General features: G+C 44.6%; 1 protein-coding gene across 1 annotated transcript in view; it reads right to left on the bottom strand.

Moving 5' to 3' along the window:
• Nucleotides 1-25,794, bottom strand: part of CDKAL1 (CDK5 regulatory subunit associated protein 1 like 1) — a 340,204-nt gene that overhangs the window by 233,185 nt on the left and 81,225 nt on the right. The window contains exons 6-7 of the mRNA XM_038770667.1: nt 11,296-11,392; nt 28-76 (exon numbers count right to left, since the gene is read on the bottom strand). Coding sequence (XP_038626595.1) covers nt 28-76; nt 11,296-11,392 — 146 coding nt within the window. The remainder of the gene's footprint in view (nt 1-27; nt 77-11,295; nt 11,393-25,794) is intronic.

The following is a 25,794-nucleotide window of genomic DNA, read 5'->3' as shown; positions in this document are numbered from 1 at the left end:
CCAAACCGACGCTTGGACCCTCCTTACCTTTAACCGTCTCCTCCACAACTTCTACCACCCGATCGATCTGCTGAACCTAAAAAGTACAAGGGAAGACGTGGTAAGACGAGACTGCTTGACTAACGCTTTTCATCTATCACCACGGTCCCCCCGGAGACGCCGATTCTGGATACGCTTTCAAAATTCAATAGAAGATGGGTCACGATATTTTATGCTGAACTTCAACGGGAGATTATTTATCTTTTGCCCCTTAACTGCAGTGTGAACACCTGGCTGCGTGGAGGTCCAGTTTGGACTGTGGAAATCGACCAGAGTTTCAGGGATGCTTGATCACCTTGCAACCTCCCCAGCGCTTAGAACATAGTAAGTGCTTAATAAATGCCATTATTATTATTATTATCGGGCGTGGTGGCAGGAAGCAGGCGATCTGAGGTTGGAAGAGAAGCCTGACTGCACCTGATGGGCTGAAAACTCTTCAACTCTCAAAGGACGCCGGGTGTGACGTGGGTACCGGGAACACGACTGCTAATTCTGTTGTATTGTACTCTCCCATGCGCTTAGTACAGTGCTCTGCACGTAATAAAAGCTCAATAAATACCACTGATAGAGTATACTAAGCACTTGGAAGACTACAGTGCCACAGACTTGCTAGGCAGGTTTTGATGATGACACTAATGTGCACAAACGATAAGAAGTGAGAAACAGTGATGGAGTCTATGCAGAAAACCTCAGTTTTCCCCTGGAAAAGCCCTCACCCTCGCCCCCCGATCATAGCTACTGGTCGATTCCTGTCCCCCTTTTGATGACCCAGTCCACATAAAAATGCAAAATATCTTCACATCAGGTTGTCCCATAGGAGCCAATCTTCCTACATCAGACCAGGTGAAAATGCTACAACCAGCAGGTCAAGCAGAAGTGAACGGGTCCCTCTCATCAGACGGGACAAAGGGAGAAAAATCTCTTTCAGGGCCCAACCAACATCTCTTGTCCTTCGGCTGTGGTGAGCGCAAAATCAAGGGTAGTGAGTGGGCAGCAGAGGAAATCCCAACAAATACTACAAGGAGGGGGCAGTGGGGTTGTAGAGGTATTTCAAGGAGATACCAGACTAAAACAAACAGATAAGCAGAAGCAGAGAGCACTTTGTTTGACCCATGCACCACTCACGCTTTGTTTAGCTCCGAGGAGAAAACCAGTATATATACTCAAAAAAAAAAAAAAAAAAAGGCCAGGGAAGAATGTAAAACTAGAGATTAAACCACAGAGAAGACAAACGTCTTTCTGCCTGGAAATCATAACCTTTTGGTCAAATCTCCAATTTTTGTTTTTCCTGAAAGATCCCATCCAACTCATCACCAAGTCAGCGCTCTAAATTATGGGGCTTGTTTTTGCAACATAGTTAACGACAACCTCCCCTACCGCCACCATTTCTTTTCCACTTCCTAAACAAAACAGTATGTACTTAACGGCGGTCTACGGTCAGTGGGAAGGCGTTAGGCTGGACAATTTTCATTAGCGCTAATTGCTTTTCTGCTCTTTTGGTACAGGGCATTCTTTGAAGTGGCCATCCTCTACACTCTGCTTCTCTGGTGCCATGAAAAAGGCCTAGAAATGGATGGGACTCGGCCCCGACTCTTGCTGTCATGGAGAATTTACTCGGCTAGACTGCAACAGTGAGATGACACCGAATTTTTTGCTTGCGAAGACCATTAACAAATAGAGTGCGAAGACCCTCGGATCGATTTAGATGAAGAACCGGGACGGGGGGAAATTCCACGTCCACTTTTGATCCAAAGAGGAGTAATTTGAAGTGGTGCTCAAAGAAAAAAACAAAGAGAACATCACCCGAAAGAATGAAACGCTCCGATTCATTCGGGAACTAAAGCTGTTCTTAATTAATACTATAAATTATAGCCCTCTGTCAACAAAAGCTTTGTTGTTGGGTTAGAATTCAGATAAAATAAACAGTATCTTTCATCCTTGAGGCTTTTAGTGATAAATATATAAAGAAGACACGAGGCGGAGTGTATTACTCCCGCCGCAGGTTCGCTACTATGGAGAAAAGGGATTGGGAAATAAACAATTTATGAATTCCACCGGGGAGTCGAGCTACCGGTTTGGAGACAGTGGGGCTGTTTGGTCTTGACTCAAGCCTGCATTTCTCTTCCTTTCTTATAGGGTTTGATTCTCCGCCTTCCCACCGTTGCCCTTTTTATGTTTGATTCATGCAAGTGTCCTCCTCTCGTCTTCCCGGGATGGCATCTGTGATGCGGGAATTCAACTCCCGCTACCCACCCCGACTCAGTTCCCGGGAAAGATTTGTGTGGACGGCTTAATGCCGGCTAGGTTCAGGTAAATCGCTGGTTGTGCGTCTATTAATTGTGTCTGCTTGGTAAGATAACCTTGGGTTTAAAGAGGTCATGCCCTTTTACAGCAGCATGGCACAGTGGATAGAGCACGGGCTTGGGAATCAGAAGGTCACGGGTTCTAATCCTGACTCCATTTAGACCTTTGCAGCTTTGGTTTTTGAGGAGTGTGGAGAATCAGTTGATTCCTATTAGAGGTACTCTCTCTACTCCATTAGAGAGTAAGCTCTGCGGGCAGGGACTGTGTCTTGGGTAACAATAATAATAATAATGATGGCATTTATTAAGCGCTTACTATGTGCAAAGCACTGTTCTAAGCGCTGGGGAGGTTACAAGGTGATGAGGTAGTCCCACGGGGGGCTATCAGTCTTAATCCCCATTTTACAGAAGGGGGAACTGAGGCCCAGAGAATAATAATAATAATAATTTTGCTATTTGTTAAGCGCTTACTATGTGCAAGGCACTGTTCTAAGCGCTGGGGAGGAAACAAGGTGATCAGGTTGTCCCATGTGGGGCTCACAATCTTAATCCCCATTTTCCAGATGAGGGAACTGAGGCCCAGAGAAGTGAAGTGACTTGCCCAAAGTCACACAGCTGACAAGTGGCGGAGCCAGGATTTGAACCCATGACTCCAAAGCCCAGGCTCTTTCCACTGAGCCACACTTCCCAAGCACTTGGTACAGTGCACTGCCCTCAATATTTCCATTGCTGCTATTATTACCAGCTAATATGTCAATCCCAGGTACTGTTCACTTGATAAGGTGACCTTGACTTTGTAAATAATAACTATGGCATGTGTTAAGCACTTCCTATGGGTGAGGCACTGTACTAAGCACTGGGGTGGATCAAGCGCTTAGTACATTATTCATTCAATCGTAATTATTGAGCACTTATTGTGTGCAGAGCACTGTACTAAGTGCTTGGGAAGTACAAGTTGGTAACATATAGAGACGGTCCCTACCCAACAGCGGGCTCACAGTCTAGTACAGTGCTCAAGCACTTAGTACAGTGCTCTGCACACAGTAAGTGTTCAATAAATACGATTGAATGAATGAATACAAGCAAATTGGGTTGGACACAGTTCCCGTCCCACGTGGGGCTCACTCTCAACCCCCATTTTACAGATGAGGTCACTGAGGCACAGAGAAGTGAAGTGACCTGCCCTAGGTCACACAGCAGGCAAATGAAGGAGCCAGGATTAGAAACCATGATCTTCTGACTCCTATACTCTACCCACTATGCCACACTGCTTCTCAAGGCTGGAAAGCCAGATCTCATATCCGCCGGACTCTACAGCAGGGACTTTAGGAGAAAACAAATCTGGCTCCTTACCCCGTTTTTGCCCAAGAGGCTGTTCGCTAGGAAATCATTTATGTACTACCCGTAATCAATCAATCAATCAATCATATTTATTGAGCGCTTACTATGTGCAGAGCACTGTACTAAGCGCTTGGGAAGTACAAATTGGCAACACATAGAGACAGTCCCTACCCAACAGCGGGCTCACAGTCTAAAAGGGGGAGTAACTGTCCTACTCTCAACCGTGAAGACAAATTATTCCGTGATTAGACGATAGCGGGCATGCTGTGCGCCCTTTGGGCTTAAAGGTGCATTTTCCATCTCTGGCCTAAATAGAGCCGGGGCTTACCAGTGTGGAAGGGTTAGGATAGTAATAATAATAATAATAATGATGGCATTTATTAAGTGCTTACTATGTGCAAAGCACTGTTCTAAGCGCTGGGGGGGATACAATCAATCAATCAATCAATCGTATTTATTGAGGGCTTACTGTGTGCAGAGCACTGTACTAAGCGCTTGGGAAGTACAAGTCGGCAACACATAGAGACAGTCCCTACCCAACAGTGGGCTCACAGTCTAGAAAGGGGAGACAGAGAACAAAATCAATCAATCAATCGCATTTATTGAGCGCTTACTGTGTGCAGAGCACTGTACTAAGCACTTGGGAAGTACAAGCTGGCAACATATAGAGATAGTCCCTACCCAACAGCGGGCTCAACCAAACATACTAACAAAATAAAATAAATAGAATAGATATGTACATGCAAGATAAATAGAGTAATAAATATGCACAAACATATATACATATATTCAGGTGTACAAGGTGATCAGGTTGTCCCATGGGGGGCTCACAGTCTTCATCCCCATTTTACAGATGAGGTAACTGAGGCACAGAGAAGTGAAGTGACTTGCCCAAAGTCGCACAGCTGACAGTTGGCAGAGCTGGGATTTGAACCCATGGCCTCTGACTCCAAAGCCCGGGCTCTTTCCAATGAGCCACTCTGCTTCTCCGTGGACAGCTGGTCAGCTACCTAAGCAAGAGAGAAGGTCTACCCTATTAGCCATGGCAAGACGAAATAGAAGACCAGATGAAATTGTTTTTAAAAAGTCCCCCAAAATCTGGGAGAGAGGGAGGTACTGAGAGGTACATATCTATTCTATTTATTTTATTTTGTTAGTATGTTTGGTTTTGTTCTCTGTCTCCCCCTTTTAGACTGTGAGCCCACTGTTGGGTAGGGACCGTCTCTATATGTTGCCAATTTGTACTTCCCAAGCGCTTAGTACAGTGCTCTGCACATAGTAAGCGCTCAATAAATACGATTGATGATGATGATGAGAGGGAATGGCACATTGAATACCTTTTAAAAGTCATGGTGAATACCCTGTTGGGTGAGAAACTGCTCTCCTTCGTGATTTCACCCTTTAGCTCCAGCAGCAACAATGCCGTATTCACAGACCTGCAGCCTTTAGAATGTGGATTTGGTTTAGACCCAAAGTTCTCCAGATAAAAGCTTTTGCAGGTGAAATAAAGTCATCCTGCTGCTTGGCTTTACAGAGTTGATCGTCCCTATCTGAAAAGATTTTTCAACTGGAGTAAATTGATCCAGCAAGTTTCACTGAGATGAGTCAACACCTGCACCGAACGATTATTCTCCACCACTTTAAAGAAAATGTGCACCTGGATACTGGGGGGTGGCGAACAATAAGCAGCCGCGCCACCAAGGAAGTTGGGAAGCTGTGTTGCCTAGAGGAAAAAGCACAGAGCCTAGGAGTGGATAGGACCTGGGTTCTAATCCCAGCTCCGCCACTTCTCTGCTTTATGACTTTGGGCGAGTCACTTCATTTCTCTATGACTGTGGTAGGGGGACTGAGTCCAACCTGATAAACTTGGTAAATAAGCCGCTGGCACTTAGTACAGTGCCTGGCACACAGTAAGCGCTATACCATGACGAAAAAAAGAGTTTGGTGGGCTTTTCCAATACCAAATTACCAACGTGGGGGCAAATGACAGCGATCAAATTGCTGCTACTTTGTGGGTCGCCTGGTAGTTGAAGATTTCGTGCACCTGGATACTGGGGGGTGGCGAACAATAAGCAGCCGTGCCACCAAGGAATTTGGGAAGCTGTGTTGCCTAGAGGAGAAAGCACAGAATTTAGGAGTAGATAGGGCCTGGGTTCTAATCCCAGCTCTGCCACTTCTCTGCTTTATGACTTTGGGCGAGTCACTTCATTTCTCTATGACTGTGGTAGGGGGACTGAGTCCAACCTGATAAACTTGGTAAATAAGCCACTGGCACTTAGTACAGTGCCTGGCACACAGTAAGCGCTATACCATGACGAAAAAAAGAGTTTGGTGGGCTTTTCCAATACCAAATTACCAACGTGGGGGCAAATGACAGCGATCAAATTGCTGCTACTTTGTGGGTCGCCTGGTAGTTGAAGATTTCGTGCACCTGGATACTGGGGGGTGGCGAACAATAAGCAGCCGTGCTACCAAGGAAGTTGGGAAGCTGTGTTGCCTAGAGAAAACAGCACAGAGCCTGGGAGTGATAGGATTTGGGTTCTAATCCCAGCTCTGCTACTTGTCTGCTTTATGACTTTGGGCGAGTCACTTCATTTCTCTGTGACTCTGTGGTAGGGGGACTGAGTCCAACCTGATAAACTTGGTAAATAAGCCGCTGGCACTTAGTACAGTGCCTGGCACACAGTAAGCGCTATACCATGAAGAAAAAAGAGTTTGGTGGGCTTTTCCAATACCAAATTACCAACGTGGGGGCAAATGACAGTGAACAAATTGCTGCTACTCTGTGGGTCTCTTGATAGTTGAAGATTTCTAAGTAAGTGGAATGTAGGACCTAAGACTCCAGCTGCAGGATGTTTCCCCCATTCTAGACTTTAAGCTCCCTGTGGGCCAGAACGGTATCTGCCAACTTGCTGGCAATGTACTTTACTTGTGTCATCTTCCCCTTTCCAGCCCCACAGCACTTATGTACAGATCTGTAATTTTATTTATTCACGGTAATGTCCATCTCCCCCTTTCCAGCCCCACAGCACTTATGTACAGATCTGTAATTTTATTTATTCCCAGTAATGTCCATCTCCCCCTCTACACTGTAAGCTTGTTGTGGACAGGGAATGTGTCATTTCCCCCTTTCCAGCCCCACAGCACTTATGTACAGATCTGTAATTTTATTTATTCACGGTAATGTCCATCTCCCCCTCTAGACCGTAAGCTCGTCGTGGACAGGGAATGTGCCATCCCCTCCTTTCCAGCCCCACAGCACTTATGTACAGATCTGTAATTTTATTTATTCACGGTAATGTCCATCTCCCCCTCTAGACCGTAAGCTCGTCGTGGACAGGGAATGTGTCATCCCCACCTTTCCAGCCCCACAGCACTTATGTATAGATCTGTAATTTTATTTATTCACAGTAATGTCCATCTCCCCCTCTAGACCGTAAACTCGTCGTGGACAGGGAATGTGTCATCTCCCCCTTTCCAGCCCCACAGCACTTATGTACAGATCTGTGATTTCATTTATTCCCGGTAATGTCCATCTCCCCCTCTAGACCGTAAGCTCATCGTGGACAGGGAATGTGTCATCCCCCTTTTCCAGCCCCACAGCACTTATGTACAGATCTGTAATTTTATTTATTCACGGTAATGTCCATCCCCCCCCTCTAGACCGTAAGCTCATCGTGGACAGGGAATGTGTCATCCCCCTTTTTTCAGCCCCACAGCACTTATGTACAGATCTGTGATTTCATTTATTCCCGGTAATGTCCATCTCCCCCTCTAGACTGTAAACTCGTCGTGGACAGGGAATGTGTCATCCCCCCCTTTCCAGCCCCACGGCACTTATGTACAGATCTGTAATTTTATTTATTCGCGGTAATGTCCATCTCCCCCTTTCCAGCCCCACAGCACTTATGTACAGATCTGTAATTTTATTTATTCACGGTAATGTCCATCTCCCCCTCTAGACCGTAAGCTCGTTGTGGACAGGGAATGTGTCATCCCTCTCTTTCCTGCCCCACAGCACTTATCATCATCATCAATCGTATTTATTGAGCGCTTACTATGTGCAGAGCACTGTACTAAGCGCTTGGGAAGTACAAATTGGCAACATATAGAGACAGTCCCTACCCAACAGTGGGCTCACTTATGTACAGATCTGTAATTTTATTTATTCACGGTAATGTCCATCTCCCCCTCTAGACCATAAGCTCATCGTGGACAGGGAATGTGTCTACCAGCTCTGTTTTATTATACTCTCCCAAGCATTCTGGACAGAGTAAGTGCTCAACGAATACGATTGGATGACTTGAATAAAAAACAGGGACAAGAATATAAAAAATGTGTTACGCAGCAATGCTTGCCTAAGCCAGATTACAAATTTACTCTTTGGGGGAAAATAGTTTCAACCTTACTAAATAAACGGGAGCTTGATACCAAACTGGCACGTGACATGATTCTTTAATTCTATTTGTGCTGATGATGTTGACACCTGTCTACATATTTTGTTTTGTTGTCTGTCTCTCCCTTCTAGACTGTGAGCCCGTTATTGGGTAGGGACCATCTCTATACGCTGCCAACCTGTACTTCCCAAGCGCTTAGTCCAGTGCTCTGCACACAGTAAGCGCTCAATAAATACGCTTGAACAAATGAATGCTGCCGAATTGTACTTTCCAAGCGCTTAGTCCAGTGCTCTGCACACAGTAAACGTTCAATAAACACGATCGAGTGAATAAATGAATGAGTACTGATGCCTTTCTACTTGTTTTGTTGTCTGTCTCCCCCCTCCTAGACTATGAGCCCGTTGTTGAGTATGGATTGTCTCTATCTGTTCCCAAATTGTACTTCCCAAGCGCTTAGTCCAGTGCTCTGCACACAGTCAGTGCTCAATAAATACGATTGAATGAATGAATGAATACTGATGCCTGTTTACTTGTTTTGTTGTCTGTCTTCCCCCTCCTAGACTGTGAACTCGTTGTTGAGTAGGGATTGTCTCTATCTGGCGCTTAGTACAGTGCTCTGCACACAGTAAGTGCTCAATAAATACGACTGAATGAATGAATTACCCTAGATCTCAAGCAGAACACCTTTTCTGGAATAGGTGCCCCAGCTCTAAATGAAGTAGTCTTTTTTGGGCCAGAAACAGGCAGTAGTGCTAACGCAGCTAATCGGTAGTATCTATTAGGTCCAGTATAGCTGTATATATGTATATATGTTTGTATGCATTTATTACTCTATTTTACTTGTACATATTTATTCTCTTTATTTTATTTTGTTAATATGTTTTGTTTTGTTGTCTGTCTCCCCCTTCTAGACTGTGAGCCCACTGTTGGGTAGGTACCGTCTCTATATGTTGCCAACTTGTACTTCCCAAGCACTTAGTATAGTGCTCTGCACACGGTAAGCGCTCAATAAATACGATTGAATGAATGAATGAATGGACACTATACTGAGCACATGAGAGAGGGTAACAGCAGGAGAGCATCTGTTCCCTGACCTCAAGGAGTTGAGCGTTTATTGGGGGAAGACTGACAAACATTATGTGCAGATAGTGGAAGTTGGAGAAGGGCCACGGGTAGGGAAGGAAGCGATACAAGAACATCAGGACGAAACAGCTGAACAAACAACAGGATGAACGCTAAATATCTAAATAAATAAAAGTGTATAGAAGCACACGAGTGCTGGGAATAGGGATGAAGGAGAGAGCATATGGGCTGATGCCACGGGGGGAGTTAGGCGTCCTGCATGGGGCTCACAATCTGAGGAATTACATCCTCATTTTACAGATGGGGATACTGAGGCATAGAGAAGTCAAGTGACTCGCCCAAGGTCACAGGGTAGGGAAGCGGTAAAGCCGGGATTAGAACCCAGCACCTCTGACTCCTGGACTTGTGTTCTTTCCATTGTGAGCCCTAAGTAGGACAGGGACTGTGTCCAATCTGATTAGTCTTGTATTCAATTTCTTTTATTTTGTTAATATGTTTTGTTTTGTTCTCTGTCTCCCCCTTCTAGACTGTGAGCCCACTGTTGGTTAGGGACCGTCTCTATATGTTGCCAACTTGTACTTCCCAAGTGCTTAGTACACTGCTCTGCACACAGTAAGCGCTCAATAAATACGACTGAATGAATGAATTTCCGATACCAAACAGGGAAATATGGGTGGCCGACGGAATGTACGGAATGCCACGCATACAAGGATTTCTGGGTAACATTGCCTTACATGCTTAGATCACCTATGTTAGTGGTTTCGGTTTGGGGTTTTTATCCTGAGTGGAAGTTGAATTACAAAACCGCCTAAAGAGAAACATATTGTTGAAAACGAAAACACAGGGGGATTTGGATGGAGAGACGTGCGGCTAAAGGCTGGCTGTCACCGCAGCATTGGGATGGGGAAGGTAAACAAGAAAATGGGATTGAAATGAAAGACATAATTCATGAGACCCCCATATTCATCTCACCCGAGCTTGAAGAAACAAAGATATATAATCAGAGAAACCGTGAAGGCAAATTAAAACCTCCAAACATTCAGGATTGTGTTTATTTAAAGCGGTATCTGTTTGCTTAAACATTATTAAATTTGAGGGTGGGGAGGGGACGCAGGTCCAGGACAAGTTCATTACAAGAACAGCCTGAGAAAGGGCCATTACGCCAAGCCGAAAAATGATTTGCAATGCCTCAATCCGGTCATTAATAAAAAATTCCTTCTGAGGAGATTTTCTTTTTTACTGCCGGACTTTTCTTTCACATACCAAGCCGAATAGCCCGACACAAAACGAAAAGCTGCTATAACCGTGAAGTCAACTCCAGATTAAATGTTTGTGGACTACCGATATAAAATGGGAATTGTGCCGGCTTAGAATGGAAGTTTACAGGGGAGAAAGGTGGTGTTTGAAAGGCTGGTCAGCCTGGGCACAACTCATTTGGGCCCTAAGTAAATGCTAATAATAATCAATCAATCAATCAATCGTATTTATTGAGTGCTTACTGTGTGCACAGCACTGTACTAAGCGCTTGGGAAGTCCAAGTTGGCAACATATACAGACAGTCCCTACCCAAAAGTGGGCTCACAGTCTAAAAGGGGAAGACAGAGAACAAAACCAAACATACTAACAAAATAAAAGAAATAGAATAGATATGTATAAGTAAAATAAATAGAGTAATAAATATGTACAAACATATATACATATATACAGGTGCTGTGGGGAAGGGAAGGAGGTAAGATGGGGGGATGGAGAGGGGGAGAGGAAGGATAATATAAGGATAATAAGGATAATAATAATTATGATGGCATTTATAAAGCTCTTACTATGTGCAAAGCACTGTTCTAAGCGCTGGGGAGGTTACAAGGTGAACAGGTTGTCCCACAGGGGGCTCACAGTCTAAATCCCCATTTTCCAGATGAGGTAACTGAGGCCCAGAGAAGTGAAGTGACTTGCCCCAAGTCACCCAGCTGACAGTTGGCGGAGCCGGGACTTGAACCCGTGACCTCTGACTCCAAAGCCCGGGCTCCTTCCACTGGGCCACGCTGCTTGTCACATCACAGGCACAGAAAATAGAGGAAGCGAGAGGAGAAAGCACGAACTCAACACCAAGGATTTCCCCTTGGAGAATAGCTCACCCCTATAATGCTGAGTCCTTTCATGTAGTCTAGGCGTGGCTGGGCTTGAGGGACACACCCTGCTAAAACCACCTTCTTGTCTTCCTCTTGGGCTTTCCTAAAAGGAATTGCAAAGGAAAAAGAATAAAAAGTCTATCCTCCTCTCTCAGGGGTCGGGCGAATTGACGTCGGTCTACATCTGCTCGCCGGGATGTTCCTGCGACACTTCCTCATCAAAAGAAGTTTTACCGCTCGCTCTAAAAACAGGGGAATCCATATTCATTCCAACGAACGGGTCCTTCTTTAATCAATCATATAATCATCATCATCATCATCAATCGTATTTATTGAGCGCTTACTGTGTGCAGAGCACTGTACTAAGTGCTTGGGAAGTACAAATTGGCAACATATAGAGACAGTCCCTACCCAACAGTGGGCTCACAGTCTAAAAGGGGGAGACAGAGAACAAAACCAAACATACTACCAAAATAAAATAAATAGATTTATAATATATAAATATATTATAATATATGTAATATAAATATATTATAATAATGACAATGGTATTTGTTAAGCACTTACTATGTGCCAAGCACTGGCGTAGATACAAGGTAATCAGGTTGTCCCACCTGGGGCTCACAATCTTACTCCCCATTTTACAGATGAGGGAACTGAGGCACAGAGAAGTTAAGTGACTTGCCCGAAGTCACGCAGCTGACAAGTGGTGGAGCTGCGATTAGAACCCATGACCTCTGACTCTCAAGCCCGGGCTCTTTCCACTAAGCCACGCTGCTTCTCCATCCTCATCCTCATATGGTGTGAGGACCAGTGTACTCAGCACTTGGGAAAGTACAATATAACAAAATGGGTCGACACATCCCCTGTCCACAGTGAACTTACAATCTAGATGGGGAGACGGACATTGGCGTAAATCATCATCATCATCATCAATCGTATTTATTGAGCGCTTACTGTGTGCAGAGCACTGTACTAAGCGCTTGGGAAGTACAAATTGGCAACATATAGAGACAGTCCCTACCAATCAATCAATAAATAGAGGTCTCCCCCTTCTAGACTGTGAGCCCACTGTTGGGTAGGGACCGTCTCTATATGTTGCCAAATTGTACTTCCCAAGCGCTTAGTCCAGCGCTCTGCACACAGTAAGCGCTCAATAAATACGACTGAATGAATGAATGAATGAATAAATAAATTACGGAGGTGGACATAAGTGCTGTGGGGCTGAGGGAAGGGTGAATAAAAAGTGCAAATCCAAGTACAAGGAGGTTGCAGAAGGGAGTGGGGGGAAGAGGAAATGAGGGTGCAGTCAGGGAAGGCCTCTTGGAGGAGTTGTGTCTTCGGTAAGGCTCTGAAGGTGGGGAGAGGGGTCGTCTGTTGGACACGAAGAGGGATGGTTTTCCAGACTAGAGCCCCAATGTGGGCAGAGGTAGGCGGCGACATCATCATCATCATCATCAATCGTATTTATTGAGCGCTTACTATGTGCAGAGCACTGTACTAAGCGCTTGGGAAGTACAAATTGGCAACATATAGAGGAGTTCGTGGTACAGTACCATTAGAGGAGTGAGGTGAGTGGGCTGGGTTGCAGTAAGAAATCAGAGAGGTAAGTTAGGAGGGGGAGAGGTGGTTGTTTCAAAGCTGATGGTAAGGAGTTTGTTCTCGCCTGTCCCGCCGCCGACCCCCCCCCCGGCCCACGGCAGCGTGGCTCAGTGGAAAGAGCCCGGGCTTTGGAGTCAGAAGTCATGGTTTCAAATCCCGGCTCCTCCAATTGTCAGCTGTGTGACCTTAGGCAAGTCACTTAACTTCTCTGGGTCCCAGTTACCTCATCCGTAAAATGGGGATGAAGACTGTGAGCCCCCCGTGGGAGAACCTGATCACCTTGTAACCTCCCCAGCGCTTAGAACAGTGCTTCGTACACAGTAAGCGCTTAATAAATGCCATCATTATTATTATTATCCTTCCCCTGGCCCGGAACGCTCTCCCTCCACACATCCGCCAAGCTAGCTCTCTTCCTCCCTTCAAAGCCCTACTGAGAGCTCACCTCCTCCAAGAGGCCTTCCCAGACTGAGCCCCCTTTTCCTTCTCCTCCCTATGCCCCCCAGCCCTACCTCCTTCCACTCCCCACAGCACTTGTATATTTGTACAGATTTATTACTCTATTTTACTTGTACAAATTTACTATTCTATTTATTTTGTTAACGATGTACATATAGCTTTAATTCTATTTGTTCTGACGATTTTGACACCTGTCTACATGTTTGGTTTTGTTGTCTGTCTCCCCCTTCTAGACTGTGAGCCCGTTGTTGGGTAGGGACGGTCTCTATATGTTGCCCACTTGCACTTCCCAAGCGCTTAGGACAGTGCTCTGCACACAGTAAGCGCTCACTGAATATGATTGATTGAATGAATGAATGAATGAATGAATGAATGTAAAGGTGGGCAACCATTGGAGGTTCTTGAGGAGTGAGAAAATAAGAACGCATATGCTTCTAGTGCCAGCACACTGTCCCCGGAAGGTCCACTAACCTCGTCCCTGCCTTCAAGGGACTTACAGACTAACAGAAGAGGCTAGTCAGACAAACATAAAATAAGAAATTACAAGAAAACCATGAAGGGTTAGATGCATTCCCTGCCCCACATGGGGATCACAACCCAAGTGGGAGAGAGGACAGGACAACTGAGGCACAGCGAAGTTAAGCGATGCGGCCAAGGCCACACAGCAAGCAATTGGCAGAGCCAGGATCAGAACCCAGGTCCTTCTGACTGACAAGTGCTGGCTGGAAGTGAAAATATTTGCCATCTGTGGATCGCCAGGCCCAGGGGTATTTCCTAAACCAACCCAACCGGAATAACGGTGTCTTCTCCCGAACATTTCCAGGGGGGCTCCACCGGACATGCCAGAGGTGGGCCCAGTACCTCGAACAGTAATTTTATTTATTTCTATCGCTGTCTGTCTCCCCCATTCTAGACTGTAAGCGCGTTGTAGACGGAATGTCACTGTTTATTATTCTGTTGGACTTTCCCAAGGGCTTAGTACAGTGCTCTGCACACAGTAAGCACTCAATAAATACATCAGAATGAACTCCAGAACCCACAGCCCCTCATCCTGGCTGCACTGGCAGGGGCAGCTCCAAGGGAACGGAGAAACCAGACTCATTTCCAGAAATCTCCATACAGCCGGATCTTTTCCTCCGCTGCCCTAGTTTAGGGTAGACCCTGAACACGTTGTGCTGTTGAACTTCTTCAGGCTGTGCAGAAATGATTTCTTGTTAATGGCTGCAATTATCTGCGGCTCCAGGTCATAAAATTCTCAATAGCTCTGACAAAAGTCCGGAGAACCAGGCGCCTCGTTTCCTTATGTTCGAAGATTCAATTACTCCACTCGCTATTCAAATACAACCCTGATTTTATAGAGTGATTTTATTCCCCAAAGCACTTCTTTCTGTCCAGAACTCCCTCCCCGTTCAACTTTGCCAATCCTGGGCTCTCTCCTTCTGAGATGGCATCTCCACCAGGAGTTCTTCCCTGATTATTATTATTATTATTATTAATTTTTCTTCTCCCACGGTTATTCCCCTCACCAACTACCACCCCACCTCTCCTGAGCCAAGCATACATTTAGACATCTGTAGCACTTCGTCACCAATGGCATTTACTGAGCACCTACTAGGTGCAGAGCCCTGAACAAAGCACTGGGGAGAGTAATAATAATAACAATGACGGTATTTGTTAAGCGCTTGCTATGCGCCAAGCACTGTTCTAAGCACTGGGGCAGATACAAGGTTACCGGGTTGTCCCAGGTGGGGCTCACAGTCTCAATCTCCATTTTACAGATGAGGTAACTGAGGCCCTGAGAAGTGAAGTGACTCGCCCAAAGTCACACAGCTGACAAGTGGCAGAGCCGGGATTAGAATCCATGACCTCTGACTCCCAAGCCTGTGCTCCTTCCACTAAGCCATGGTGCTTCTCGTAAGCTATATATATATATATATATATATATAATTCATATATATATATATATATTTCTAGGATGTGAGCCCACTGTTGGGTAGGGACTGTCTCTATATGTTGCCAATTTGTACTTCCCAAGCGCTTAGTACAGTGCTCTGCACACAGTAAGCGCTCAATAAATATGATTGAATGAATATATATGCTATACATATATGTGTGTATGTATATGTATATATATATACATATAGATGATAGATAGATAGATAGATAGATAGATAGATAGATAGATCTATATGTATCCCCTTCTAGACTGTGAGCCCGTTGTTGGGTAGGGACCGTCTCTATATGTTGCCGACTTGTACTTTCCAAGTGCTCAGTACAGTGCTCTGCACAGTTAAGCGCTCAATAAATACGATTGAATGAATGAATGAATATACATATTTATACGAACGGAGTTGGTAGACACATTCCCTGCCCACAGTGAGCTTACGGTTTAGAGAGGGCGAGAGACATTAAGCGCTTTATGTATAGTTTTGCCCAGCTTAGTCTTTAAGCCAATGTTCATCTACATTATCCCTTCAGGCATTCTCTTCTCCCCAAGAATTATTTTTTCTGTCCACCTTCCTAGATGGCAGGCTCCTTGAGGGAAGGGGTCATGTCTTCCAACTCTATACTGTAATAAATACTTAGAGAAGCAGTGTGACCCAATGGAAAGAGCGTGAGCTGGAGAGTCAGAAGGATCTGGGTTCTAACAGTACTTACCACACAGTAAGCACTTAACAAATACCACTATTATTAACCCAGCTCCGCCACTTGTCTGTTGTGTGACTTTGGGCAGGTCACTTCACTCCTCTGGGCCTCAATTACCTCATCTGTAAAATGGGGATTAAGACCGTGAACCAGCGCGGCTCATTGGAAAGAGCCCGGGCTTTGGAGTCAGAGGTCATGGGTTCAAATCCCGGCTCCGCCAATTGTCAGCTGTGTGACTTTGGGCCAGTCACTTAACTTCTCTGTGCCTCAGTTACCTCATCTGTCAAATAGGGATAAAGACTGTGAGCCCGCCTGTGGGACAACCTGATCACCTTGTATCCTCCCCAGCGCTTAGAACAGTGCTTTGCATATAGTAAGTGCTTAATAAATGCCTTTAAAAAAAAAAAACAACCTTGTGGGACATTCATTCATTCATTCAATCGTATTTATTGAGCGCTTACTGTGTGCAGAGCACTGTACTAAGTGCTTGGGAAGTACAAGTTGGCAACATACAGGGACTGTGTCCAACCCAATTAGCTTGTATCTACCCCAGAGTGCTTAATACAGTGCCTGCCACATAGTATGCTCTTAAATGACATAAAAAACTATGCCCTCCTCTGTCTTTTCCCAACGCTTAGAATGGGTCTCTGCCCACATTAAGTGCTTAATAATAAATTAAGCACAGTGTTAATATGACTATTAATTAGTCGACTGATTGACAGGGAGGCAAAGATTCTGGTTCCATATTAGATGGGGCCAGAAGAATGGGCCTTCTCCACTCTTTAGGTGAACCAAAATTAGGTTATCTTTACCCCACTTATCAGACCACACTATACGGTAAGTTATATCGCCTGCTCATTGGAAACAGTAACGAGCCTCATTCCATTTCTGCACATTGAGAGAATTTACCTCTAAATTATATTTCTATTTCAGCAGCTCAGTAATAGACTCCATTAAGCTACGAACTCTCATATTCAATATTGAAGCTGCCCCACTGTCACACTGAACAAATGAATTTTTTTTTTCCAGGAACTGGGTTTGCTAAAGTGTTCGGCGTTAAAACATTTGTGTCCTTTTAGCATTATTTAACGAGCCCTGTTCGGAATAACAAAGGCCTGGAAAATAATTTCTTCGAAAAAAACGGTGGCATAGGAACTGTTTGAGAAAAGCTTTTATCCTTTCAAAATATGAATTTTAATGAGACTAATACCTCGTGGAATCTGAAAGTGGGATGAATAAATGCATCTCCTTTTTTGATGTCCTTTCTATTCTCTGATTAAATGAATTTATCTTGATGCTTCATTTTAATTGCATCACAGCGTGTTTTCAAGAAAAGAACTCTCTAAAAAATATCCAAGATAGGTATCCTGATAAAAATTCAAACTGATGAGAGGGCATCGGGACCAAGACACACCGAGTGGCCAATTCAGCACCCTAAAGGGAAGATTTCAGACTCCAGAAAGCATTTCAAGGATTATAAATCACATGCAGCCTTGATTGTTTTTCTACATAATGTGCAACGGCAAAATTACTGTCCCAAATCAGACAGTGCCAACTTTAGACAAGAGCCAGCACTGCCGATCTGACCACAATACAATCACTTCGTAATGTCTCTAGCTGGTTTCTCCGTAGCTCTATATTGTGAAAAATATTTCAACACAATAGTAAAAACTTCACTTTACAGAACGTGCACGAGGGAATACTGAGAACAGTACTTAACACGTTTATTTCTTCCATTCCTTACGGTTTTGCTGTAAATTGATATTCACACCACAGTAAAAATCTGGTAACGCTCACAAAGTTATGTTTCCAATAAATGTAGCCCATAAACCGTGATTGATGCGAGCAGGATCTGAATGCGTGCACGCTCTGTGACTACATGTGCTGAGCCCATCTCGTTTTGGGGGAAAGAGTCGGATGAAAGTTCACGTATTCCAAACTTGAGTTTTATTCTCCCGTGTTGTTTAAGTTTGCGTTCATCTCAGGCTCTTGGAGTCACTGGCCAATCTTATTCGTAAACAACGGAGATAGTTTCCCTTCCCCACGAGGCTTTCCACAGCTGATGTGGGAGCATTTTACGCCTACAGAGACTAGTACTAAGACCTAAGACCAAAACCCTTCTGTATATCTCTAATGTTGTTCTAGTAAACAAATATTTGGTGCAATTAAACTGCTAAAAAATACAATAAAACACCTCCACTTTCTCCTCCATCATCAGTCATCCTCCTCCGCATAATCAATCAACCACCCTGAGGTCTGTAATCCTTAAGCACTTCAATTTTCACCCCCCTCCCACAGCACTTGAATCAATCACATTTATTGGATGCTTACTGTGTACAGAGAACTGAATCGGGCACTGGGGAGCGTACAATAACACAGATTAGTAGACGTGGTTCCTGACCACAGGGAGCTTAAAATCTACGAGATTGTAACCTTATGTACGAATCCGTTTGTAATTTATTTTAATTTCTGACCACCATCATCTGTACTGTAAACTCCTTGTGGGCAGGGATTACCACAACCTACTTTGGTTTAACACAGTGCTCTGCACAGGTTAAGTGCTCAAAACATATCACTGGCTGCTTGATGCTCTTCTCTTTCATATCACACCACTATCTTTTATTCCTTAATAGTCTTTATTATTTCTATTAATCCACTGCCGCATCCCTCAGTGGCATTAAAAAAAAAAGCTGACACATCACAGGTGAAGTGATGTGCTAAAATACCACACAAATCATCATCAATCATATTTATTGAGCGCTTACTATGTGCAGAGCACTGTACTAAGCGCTTGTACAAATACCACTGATGGCTTGATTGCTCAGGTGGTCCAAACACTGCTCGCTTATTTCCTCTGAATCTCCTATCTTGAAAGGAGTGCTCATGTCAATGTGTGCTGCTTTCCCATGAGCGGACAGGAGAACAATCCCTCCCTCCTTATCCCACGAAGCACGGAGTGAGACGGAGAGAAATCTATTACCGTTCATTTTAGTCTAATTCGTGTATTCGTGCACATCAGGTGAAATCAGGAATTAGATCCCAACACTTCGTTGAGTCGGATTGTTTTCAAATAGATGGCCAGACCAGAAAACACATTCCAGAGCAAACCCACATTAGAGGACTAAGTGCCTAACACGGCTAATAGGCCATAAAGCCGCCTCAACGGAAGAGAGATGGCATTTTTTCTGAGGCCGTTTCTCCTTTCAGGGAGATGGGCGTTAAAATGCGGGGTTGGGTGCCTGCACTGGGTGTTTTGGAGTCAAGGAAGACGGCCCGGAAAGCGGGAAAGTGGAGGGCGGGGGCCTGGGAAGAGAACCGGCAACATATAGAGAACAGTGCTGGGCACATAGTAAGCGCTTAACAAACACCATCATTATTATTAATAATTTTATTTATCTATTTGCTCCCCGACCTCCCAGCCCCAAAGCTCTTATGTACGTATCTGTAATTTTATTTATTTGCACCGATGCCTATCTCCCCCACTCTCTAGACTGTGAGAAGCAGCGTGGCTCAGTGGAAAGAGCCCAGGCTTTGGAGTCAGAGGTCATGGGTTCAAATCCCTACTCCGCCAATTGTCAGCTGTGTGACTTTGGGCAAGTCGCTTCACTTCTCTGAGCCTCAGTTACCTCATCTGTAAAATGGGGATTGACTGTGAGCCCCACGTGGGACAACGTGATCATGTTGTATCCCCCCCAGCGCTTAGAACAGTGCTTTGCACATAGTAAGTGCTTAACAAATGCCATTATTGTTATTATTATTATTTGTGGTCAGGGAATGTCACTGTTTATTGTTGTATTGTACTTTCCCAAGTGCTTAATACAGGGCTCTGCGCACAGTAAGTGCTCAATAAAAGTGACTGAATGAATGAATACAGTAATAGTATGGCTGTTACTTATTACCAGCAAATTCTGGGAAGTAGCATGGCCTAGTGGAAAGAGCATAGGCTTGGGAGTCGGAGGTTGTGGGTTCTAATCCCGGCTCTGCCACCCGACTGCTGTGTGACCTTGGGCAAACAACTTCAGTTCCCTGCGCTCCAGTTTCCTTTTCTGTAAAAGGGAGATTTAATACCCAATTCTCCCTTCAGACTGTGAGCCCAATGGGGGACAGGGACTGTGCTTGACCTGATTATCTGGACACTACCCCAGCACTTAGTACAGTTCTTGGTACATAGAAAGCCCTTAATATATATCACCATTCCCTCTACACCGTAAGCTTGTTGTGGGCAGGGAAGGTCTGTGATGTTACTGTGTTGTACTCTCCCAAGAGCTGAGTACGCTGCCAGGCATAAAGTAAGCAATCAATAAATGTGATTGATTGATTGACTTCAAATGCCAAAAGGTGCCTCAAATCCATCTCATTTTGGCAGTCACGGCATAGAAAAATCATAGAAATATTGGCCTGGGCAGCAGCCCCCATAAACAGGTCCCTGAGAAAGAAAACACCTCTAAGATCCACTTCTACCCAACATATCCTCCCGCTCGGTTAACAAAATGTACTTTTTAATTGCATTTGGTAAATGGATCGTTTGGTGTGTGTGAGGAAGTGTGGTGTCAATGACTTTGTAAGTAAATAACATTTAATAAATTCATTTGCAAGAGTATCGGGTTAAGGCTAAGTTCTTAAATTCTACCCATGGAATCTATTTCTTTTTTTGAACCTCTTACGGCATTCTGCTAAAAGGACCTTTAAGGGGCCCAAATGAACACGCATTAGACGCCTTTCGGTGATGTGAAAGAAGTCCCAGAGATGAGGGGGGGAGAGGGAGGGAGTCCCCCAGTGACAGCCTGTTTTGATTTGTCAATGGAAAGCAATGCCAATTTTTTAAAAGCGCTTGTTAAGTGCTTACTATGTGTCAAACACTGTGCTAAGGCGCAAATTAATCAGGACGGACACAGTCCCTGTCGTGCTTGGGGCTCATGGTCTAAGCGGGAAGAGGAACAGGTATCCCCACTTTACGAGTGAGGAAACAGACCCAGAGAAGCCAGGTGACTTGCCCACAGACACACAGCAAGGAATTGGCAGAATCAGGATGAGAACCCAGGTCCTTCTGAGTCCCAGGCCTCCTTCTCTCCTCTCTGAAACACGGTGCAATTTTCAGAGACTCATTTCCAAGTAAATCTAACCCTCTGGTGTTCAACCAATTATTATTAATAGTAATAATAATAATAATGGAACTGGTTCAGCACCTACTACGTGCCAAGCACTGGTGCTCCAGTCTCCCCCGAGGGGTTGATGTCACAACAGTTGAATGCTCAGCAGCCCAACCACCAAGGTGAGTGACCTGAATTCGCTCCCACCGAGGAAAGGGAGTCTGACCAGGGCAACTGCATCTGTTCACGACCACCAGTTGATCTGGGCTTCGCCGCTCACGTTGGTTTAATTATCGCCTCCTCTCGGGGTTTGTGTAATCAATAATTAGGTCACAACTCTGAGTTGGCCCGCATTACTCTCAAAGAGACGGCAAAAGCTAGAAAATCTATTTTATCTCAAACGAGGACAACTACATTAGACGATTAACAGCCTGACGCATTTTTCCACACAACGCGTGGTGCTTCAGCCCTAGTGCAGGAAAAGCACTTTTTTCCTTGAACATTGCTTCGATTGTAATGAAGACGGTTTGAAATAGGGTCCAAACTGTCTTTCAATGCTAAAAATGTCTCATGAAATACTTAGTACATACAGGCATTACCTTCTAACTGGATCACGCTTTGATTTCTTGCACCTTAGCTCACAAAATGATATCTGATAAATCATTAACAACTCAAGAAAGGCAGCAATTTCCTAGTTTGATCCATTTGTGACATGCAATTATCCAAAATGTGCCACATTTGCTGTATGAATTTTTAATCCATCGCCTGCCTTCCAACCACCGATATTACTAAATCAGGCAGTCCATGTTTCCCTCCTCGTCAAGAACCTCCGGGGGTTGCCCATCCAACGCCGCATCGATCACAAATTCCTCACCATCGGCTTTAAAGCTATTCAATCACCTTGCCCCCTCCAACCACAACTCTGTCCACACATTTTGCTCATCTAAAGCCGACCTACTCACTGTACCGCGATCTTGTCTATCTTTCGTTCATTCTTTCAAGCATATTTATTGAGCGCTTACTGTGTGCAGAGCTTGGGAAGTGCAAATCGCCAACATATACAGATGGTCCCTGCCCAACAACGGGCTTACAGTCTAGAAGGGGGAGACAGGCAACAAAACAAAACAAATAGACAGGTGTCAATACCGTCAGAATAAACAGAATTATATCTTGCCGCCAAGCTCTTGCCCACATCCTGCCTCTGGCCTGAAATGCCCTCGTTTGAGATAGAATAGGTTTTCTAGCTTTTGCCGTCTCTTTGAGGGTAATGTGGGCCAACTCGGCCCCCCAGATGGAGTGTTTAGGAAAGGAACCCAAAATTAGGCCCACTTCATTTCAACCTAATGCATCAAAACACTACAATCCAATGAAAAACTCAGTTTTATTCAGGCCCCAGAATTTATCTAGACCGCTAAGAAAGATGGTGGAAGAAGCATCCTTGTTCTCAAATTCACTGGGAGGACATATATTTGGAAGATGACAGCAATAATAATAATAACAATAATAATGATAGTATTTGTTAAGCGCTTACTATTTACAAAGCACTGCTCTAAGTGCTGCAGGGGGGATACAAGGTGATCAGGTTGTCCCACGTGGGGCTCACAGTCTTCATCCCCATTTTACAGATGAGGTAAGTGAGGCTCAGAGAAGTTAAGTGACTTGCCCAAAGTCACACAGCTGACAACTGGCAGAGCCGGAATTTGAACCCACAACCTCTGACTCCCAAGCCCGGGCTCTTTCCGCTGAGCCTCTTGGCCATGTCCCCCTTAAGCACTTCGATACTCTCCCTGGCTGCACGGCATGGCACTCACCTCCCTATCCTATAGCTATTTGTTCTGACGACTTTGACACCTGTCTACATGTTTTGTTTTGTTGTCCGCCTCCCCCGTCTAGACTGTGAGCCCGTTGTTGGGTAGCGACCGTCTCTTTATGTTGCCGACTTGTACTTCCCAAGCGCTTAGTACAGTGCTCTGCACACGGTAAGCGCTCAATAAAAATGACAATGAATGGAACGAGTTCATCCTGACGCAGTATACGGGCACCTGAGAAACTCTGGGAGACCCATAAGTCCACTCCACTAAATTTCAACAAAACTCCATGAGGAGTCAACTGGAGAAAGGGCTCGGGAAGGAAATAGAGATGCAACCCTCTTTTCCAGGAAATGTGAGAGATCTCCTGCGACAGTCAAATCAGACTTGATTTGAAGGCTCGACAGGCGAAGTCAAAGATCGAAGGGCAACCTGAAGGCTAATTTTCCCAAAGGCCTCCCGGGCCCCTGGTCTGGCCAGCCTGAACCCCTCCTGACTCTTCCTCTTCAGTTGTTGTTACCTGTAGGACGTGGGGAGATGCAGTGGAAGGGTCACAGGGTGAGGGTTCACGAGGTGACGGGAAAAAGAGGCAGGAGAAAGTGGGGAAGCAAAGACAAAGATGCCCCTAATCACTCCTCGCCTGGATACTTAAATCCATACTTAAACACTTTTGGAAAAACGATTTTCAAAAATGCCTAGAAAATCCTGAGATTGAGAACCTGATCTAATGGGTCCCCCTGACACGAAAATTCATGAGAAAGTATTTCACCTAACTCAGAGTTCTCAAAATATTGAGAACCTGATCTAACGGGTCCCCCTGACAAGAAAATTCATGAGAAAGTATTTCACCGAACTTAAGAGTTCTCAAAATATTGAGAACCTGATCTAACGGGTCCCCCTGACAAGAAAATTCATGAGAAAGTATTTCATCTAACTTAGAGTTCTCAAAATATTGAGAACCTGATCTAACGGGTCCCCCTGACACAAAAATTCATGAGAATGTATTTCACCTAACTTAGAGTTCTCAAAATATTGAGAACCTGATCTAATGGGTCCCCCTGACAAAAAAATTCATGAGAAAGTATTTCACCTAACTTAGAGTTCTCAAAATATATAATCAGGCTACTTCGTGGGATTTTGCTGCACTCACTAGAGAATTCTGTTTCACCAAATGGGGACCGATTACTGCAGAAAAAGCTGGTCACTAACTGCAATTATTCTATTAATGAAATGATGGCTTTTATTAAGCATTTCCTACATGCTAAAGCACTGTGCGAGGCACTAAGGTAGAAACAAAATAAGAAGGTGGGGCACAGTCTGCTGAAAATAGTGGTATTAGCTACACAGCCAACCACATTAAAATAAAACGATAAATAAAGGTTTGGGGAAAACCAGGAATAATTATTATGGAATGGAAAAATACTCTAGAGGCCTGGAAGTCAATCGGGTCTAAAAGAACTTTAACGTGGATACCCAGCCCCCATCTGACAGGAGGGGGAGAAAAAATTGCACTAACACAGAAGCTGCCCATCTGTTCAATGTGAAAAGTCCGAATGTCAACATGTTTATTTCCCTATTAAAAGACAATCCATTTTTGAAAAATCTGTCAGAATTATCTACACTGTTTACTTAACCAGCTAAATGCCAAATTCAGAGCTATCGTTTTAAAGTTATCAACGGAAAAGGTGAGACTCGTACAAGTCAAAGGACAAAAAGGGGCTCATTGGAAAGCCCCTCTTCCCCCCAAAGAAATGAGGTTGAAGATGAAGATTACACATCTCTCTACATAAGTACATCTTTCCAGCAGTTCTTTCAAGCAAAGCATGAGGGACGGCTCCGTAACTGATGAAGTACCTGAGGCCCAGTGAAGTGACTTGTCCAGGGTCACACAGCAGATAAGTGGCGGAGCGGGATTAGAACCCAGGTCCTTCTGATTCCCATGCTCTATCCACTGGGCCTCACCGCTTCTCAACAGATGCCACAAGTGCCACAAATTTGGAGGATGGGGGAGAGGGCCTCCAGTGGGTTGGAGACCCCTCCCACAGCCCCCCAGCACTTACCCAAGTACTTTACTTTTTTCTATTAATGCCTGTCTCCCCCTCTAGACTGTAAGCTCCTTGTGGGCAGAGATAGTGCCAAGAATTTAGTACAGTGCTCAGCACACAGTAAATGCTCAATAAATACGTTCGATTGGATTTTACAAAACCTTTTCTTCAGAATTTGGGGAATAAAGTCTGGAAGGAGCTTAAATGATCAGAATGTATCACGGCTCTGTGGGCTCAGAGTCTTAAGGTGAATGCTATGTAACTTTGGGTGAATCATATAACTGTAACTGCCAAATTAATTCCTATGCAGAAATTGCTCATTCACTTAAAATCACGGTTCGGGTGATGCTTTCCATTCCTTTAGCAGGCCACTGCCTCATCAGCAATGCCACTGAATCCCCCTTGGATTTTTCTCCACCCGCGCCAAATCCACAAGACCGTCTGATTGTTTACGGCTACTTGAAAAGCAGCATGCGTCTTTGAGAGCCTTCCTTCGCCTTCTGCTGGGAGAGATCAATACGAATCAATCTACGCCGGTCTCTAGCAATTATGAAATTTGAATTTCAGTACATTGCAGCGAAAAACAGCGGAAACGAGAAATTCAGCGGGGCTTAGTGGAAAGAGTGTGGGTCTGAGTCAGAGGACCTGGGTTCTAATCCCAGCTTCACCACTAGACTGTAATAATAATAATAATAATAATAATGGCATTTATTAAGTGCTTACTATGTGCAAAGCACTGTTCTAAGCGCTGGGGAGGTTACAAGGTGATCAGATTGTCCCTCGTGGGGCTCACAGTCTTAATCCCCATTTTACAGATGAGGGAACTGAGGCCCAGAGAAGTTAAGTGACTTGCTTAAA

The sequence above is a fragment of the Tachyglossus aculeatus genome, chromosome X2 (assembly GCF_015852505.1).
Source record: "Tachyglossus aculeatus isolate mTacAcu1 chromosome X2, mTacAcu1.pri, whole genome shotgun sequence".
NCBI classification, from domain to species: Eukaryota; Metazoa; Chordata; class Mammalia; order Monotremata; family Tachyglossidae; genus Tachyglossus; species Tachyglossus aculeatus.
This window is presented reverse-complemented; position numbering and strand designations above follow the sequence as displayed.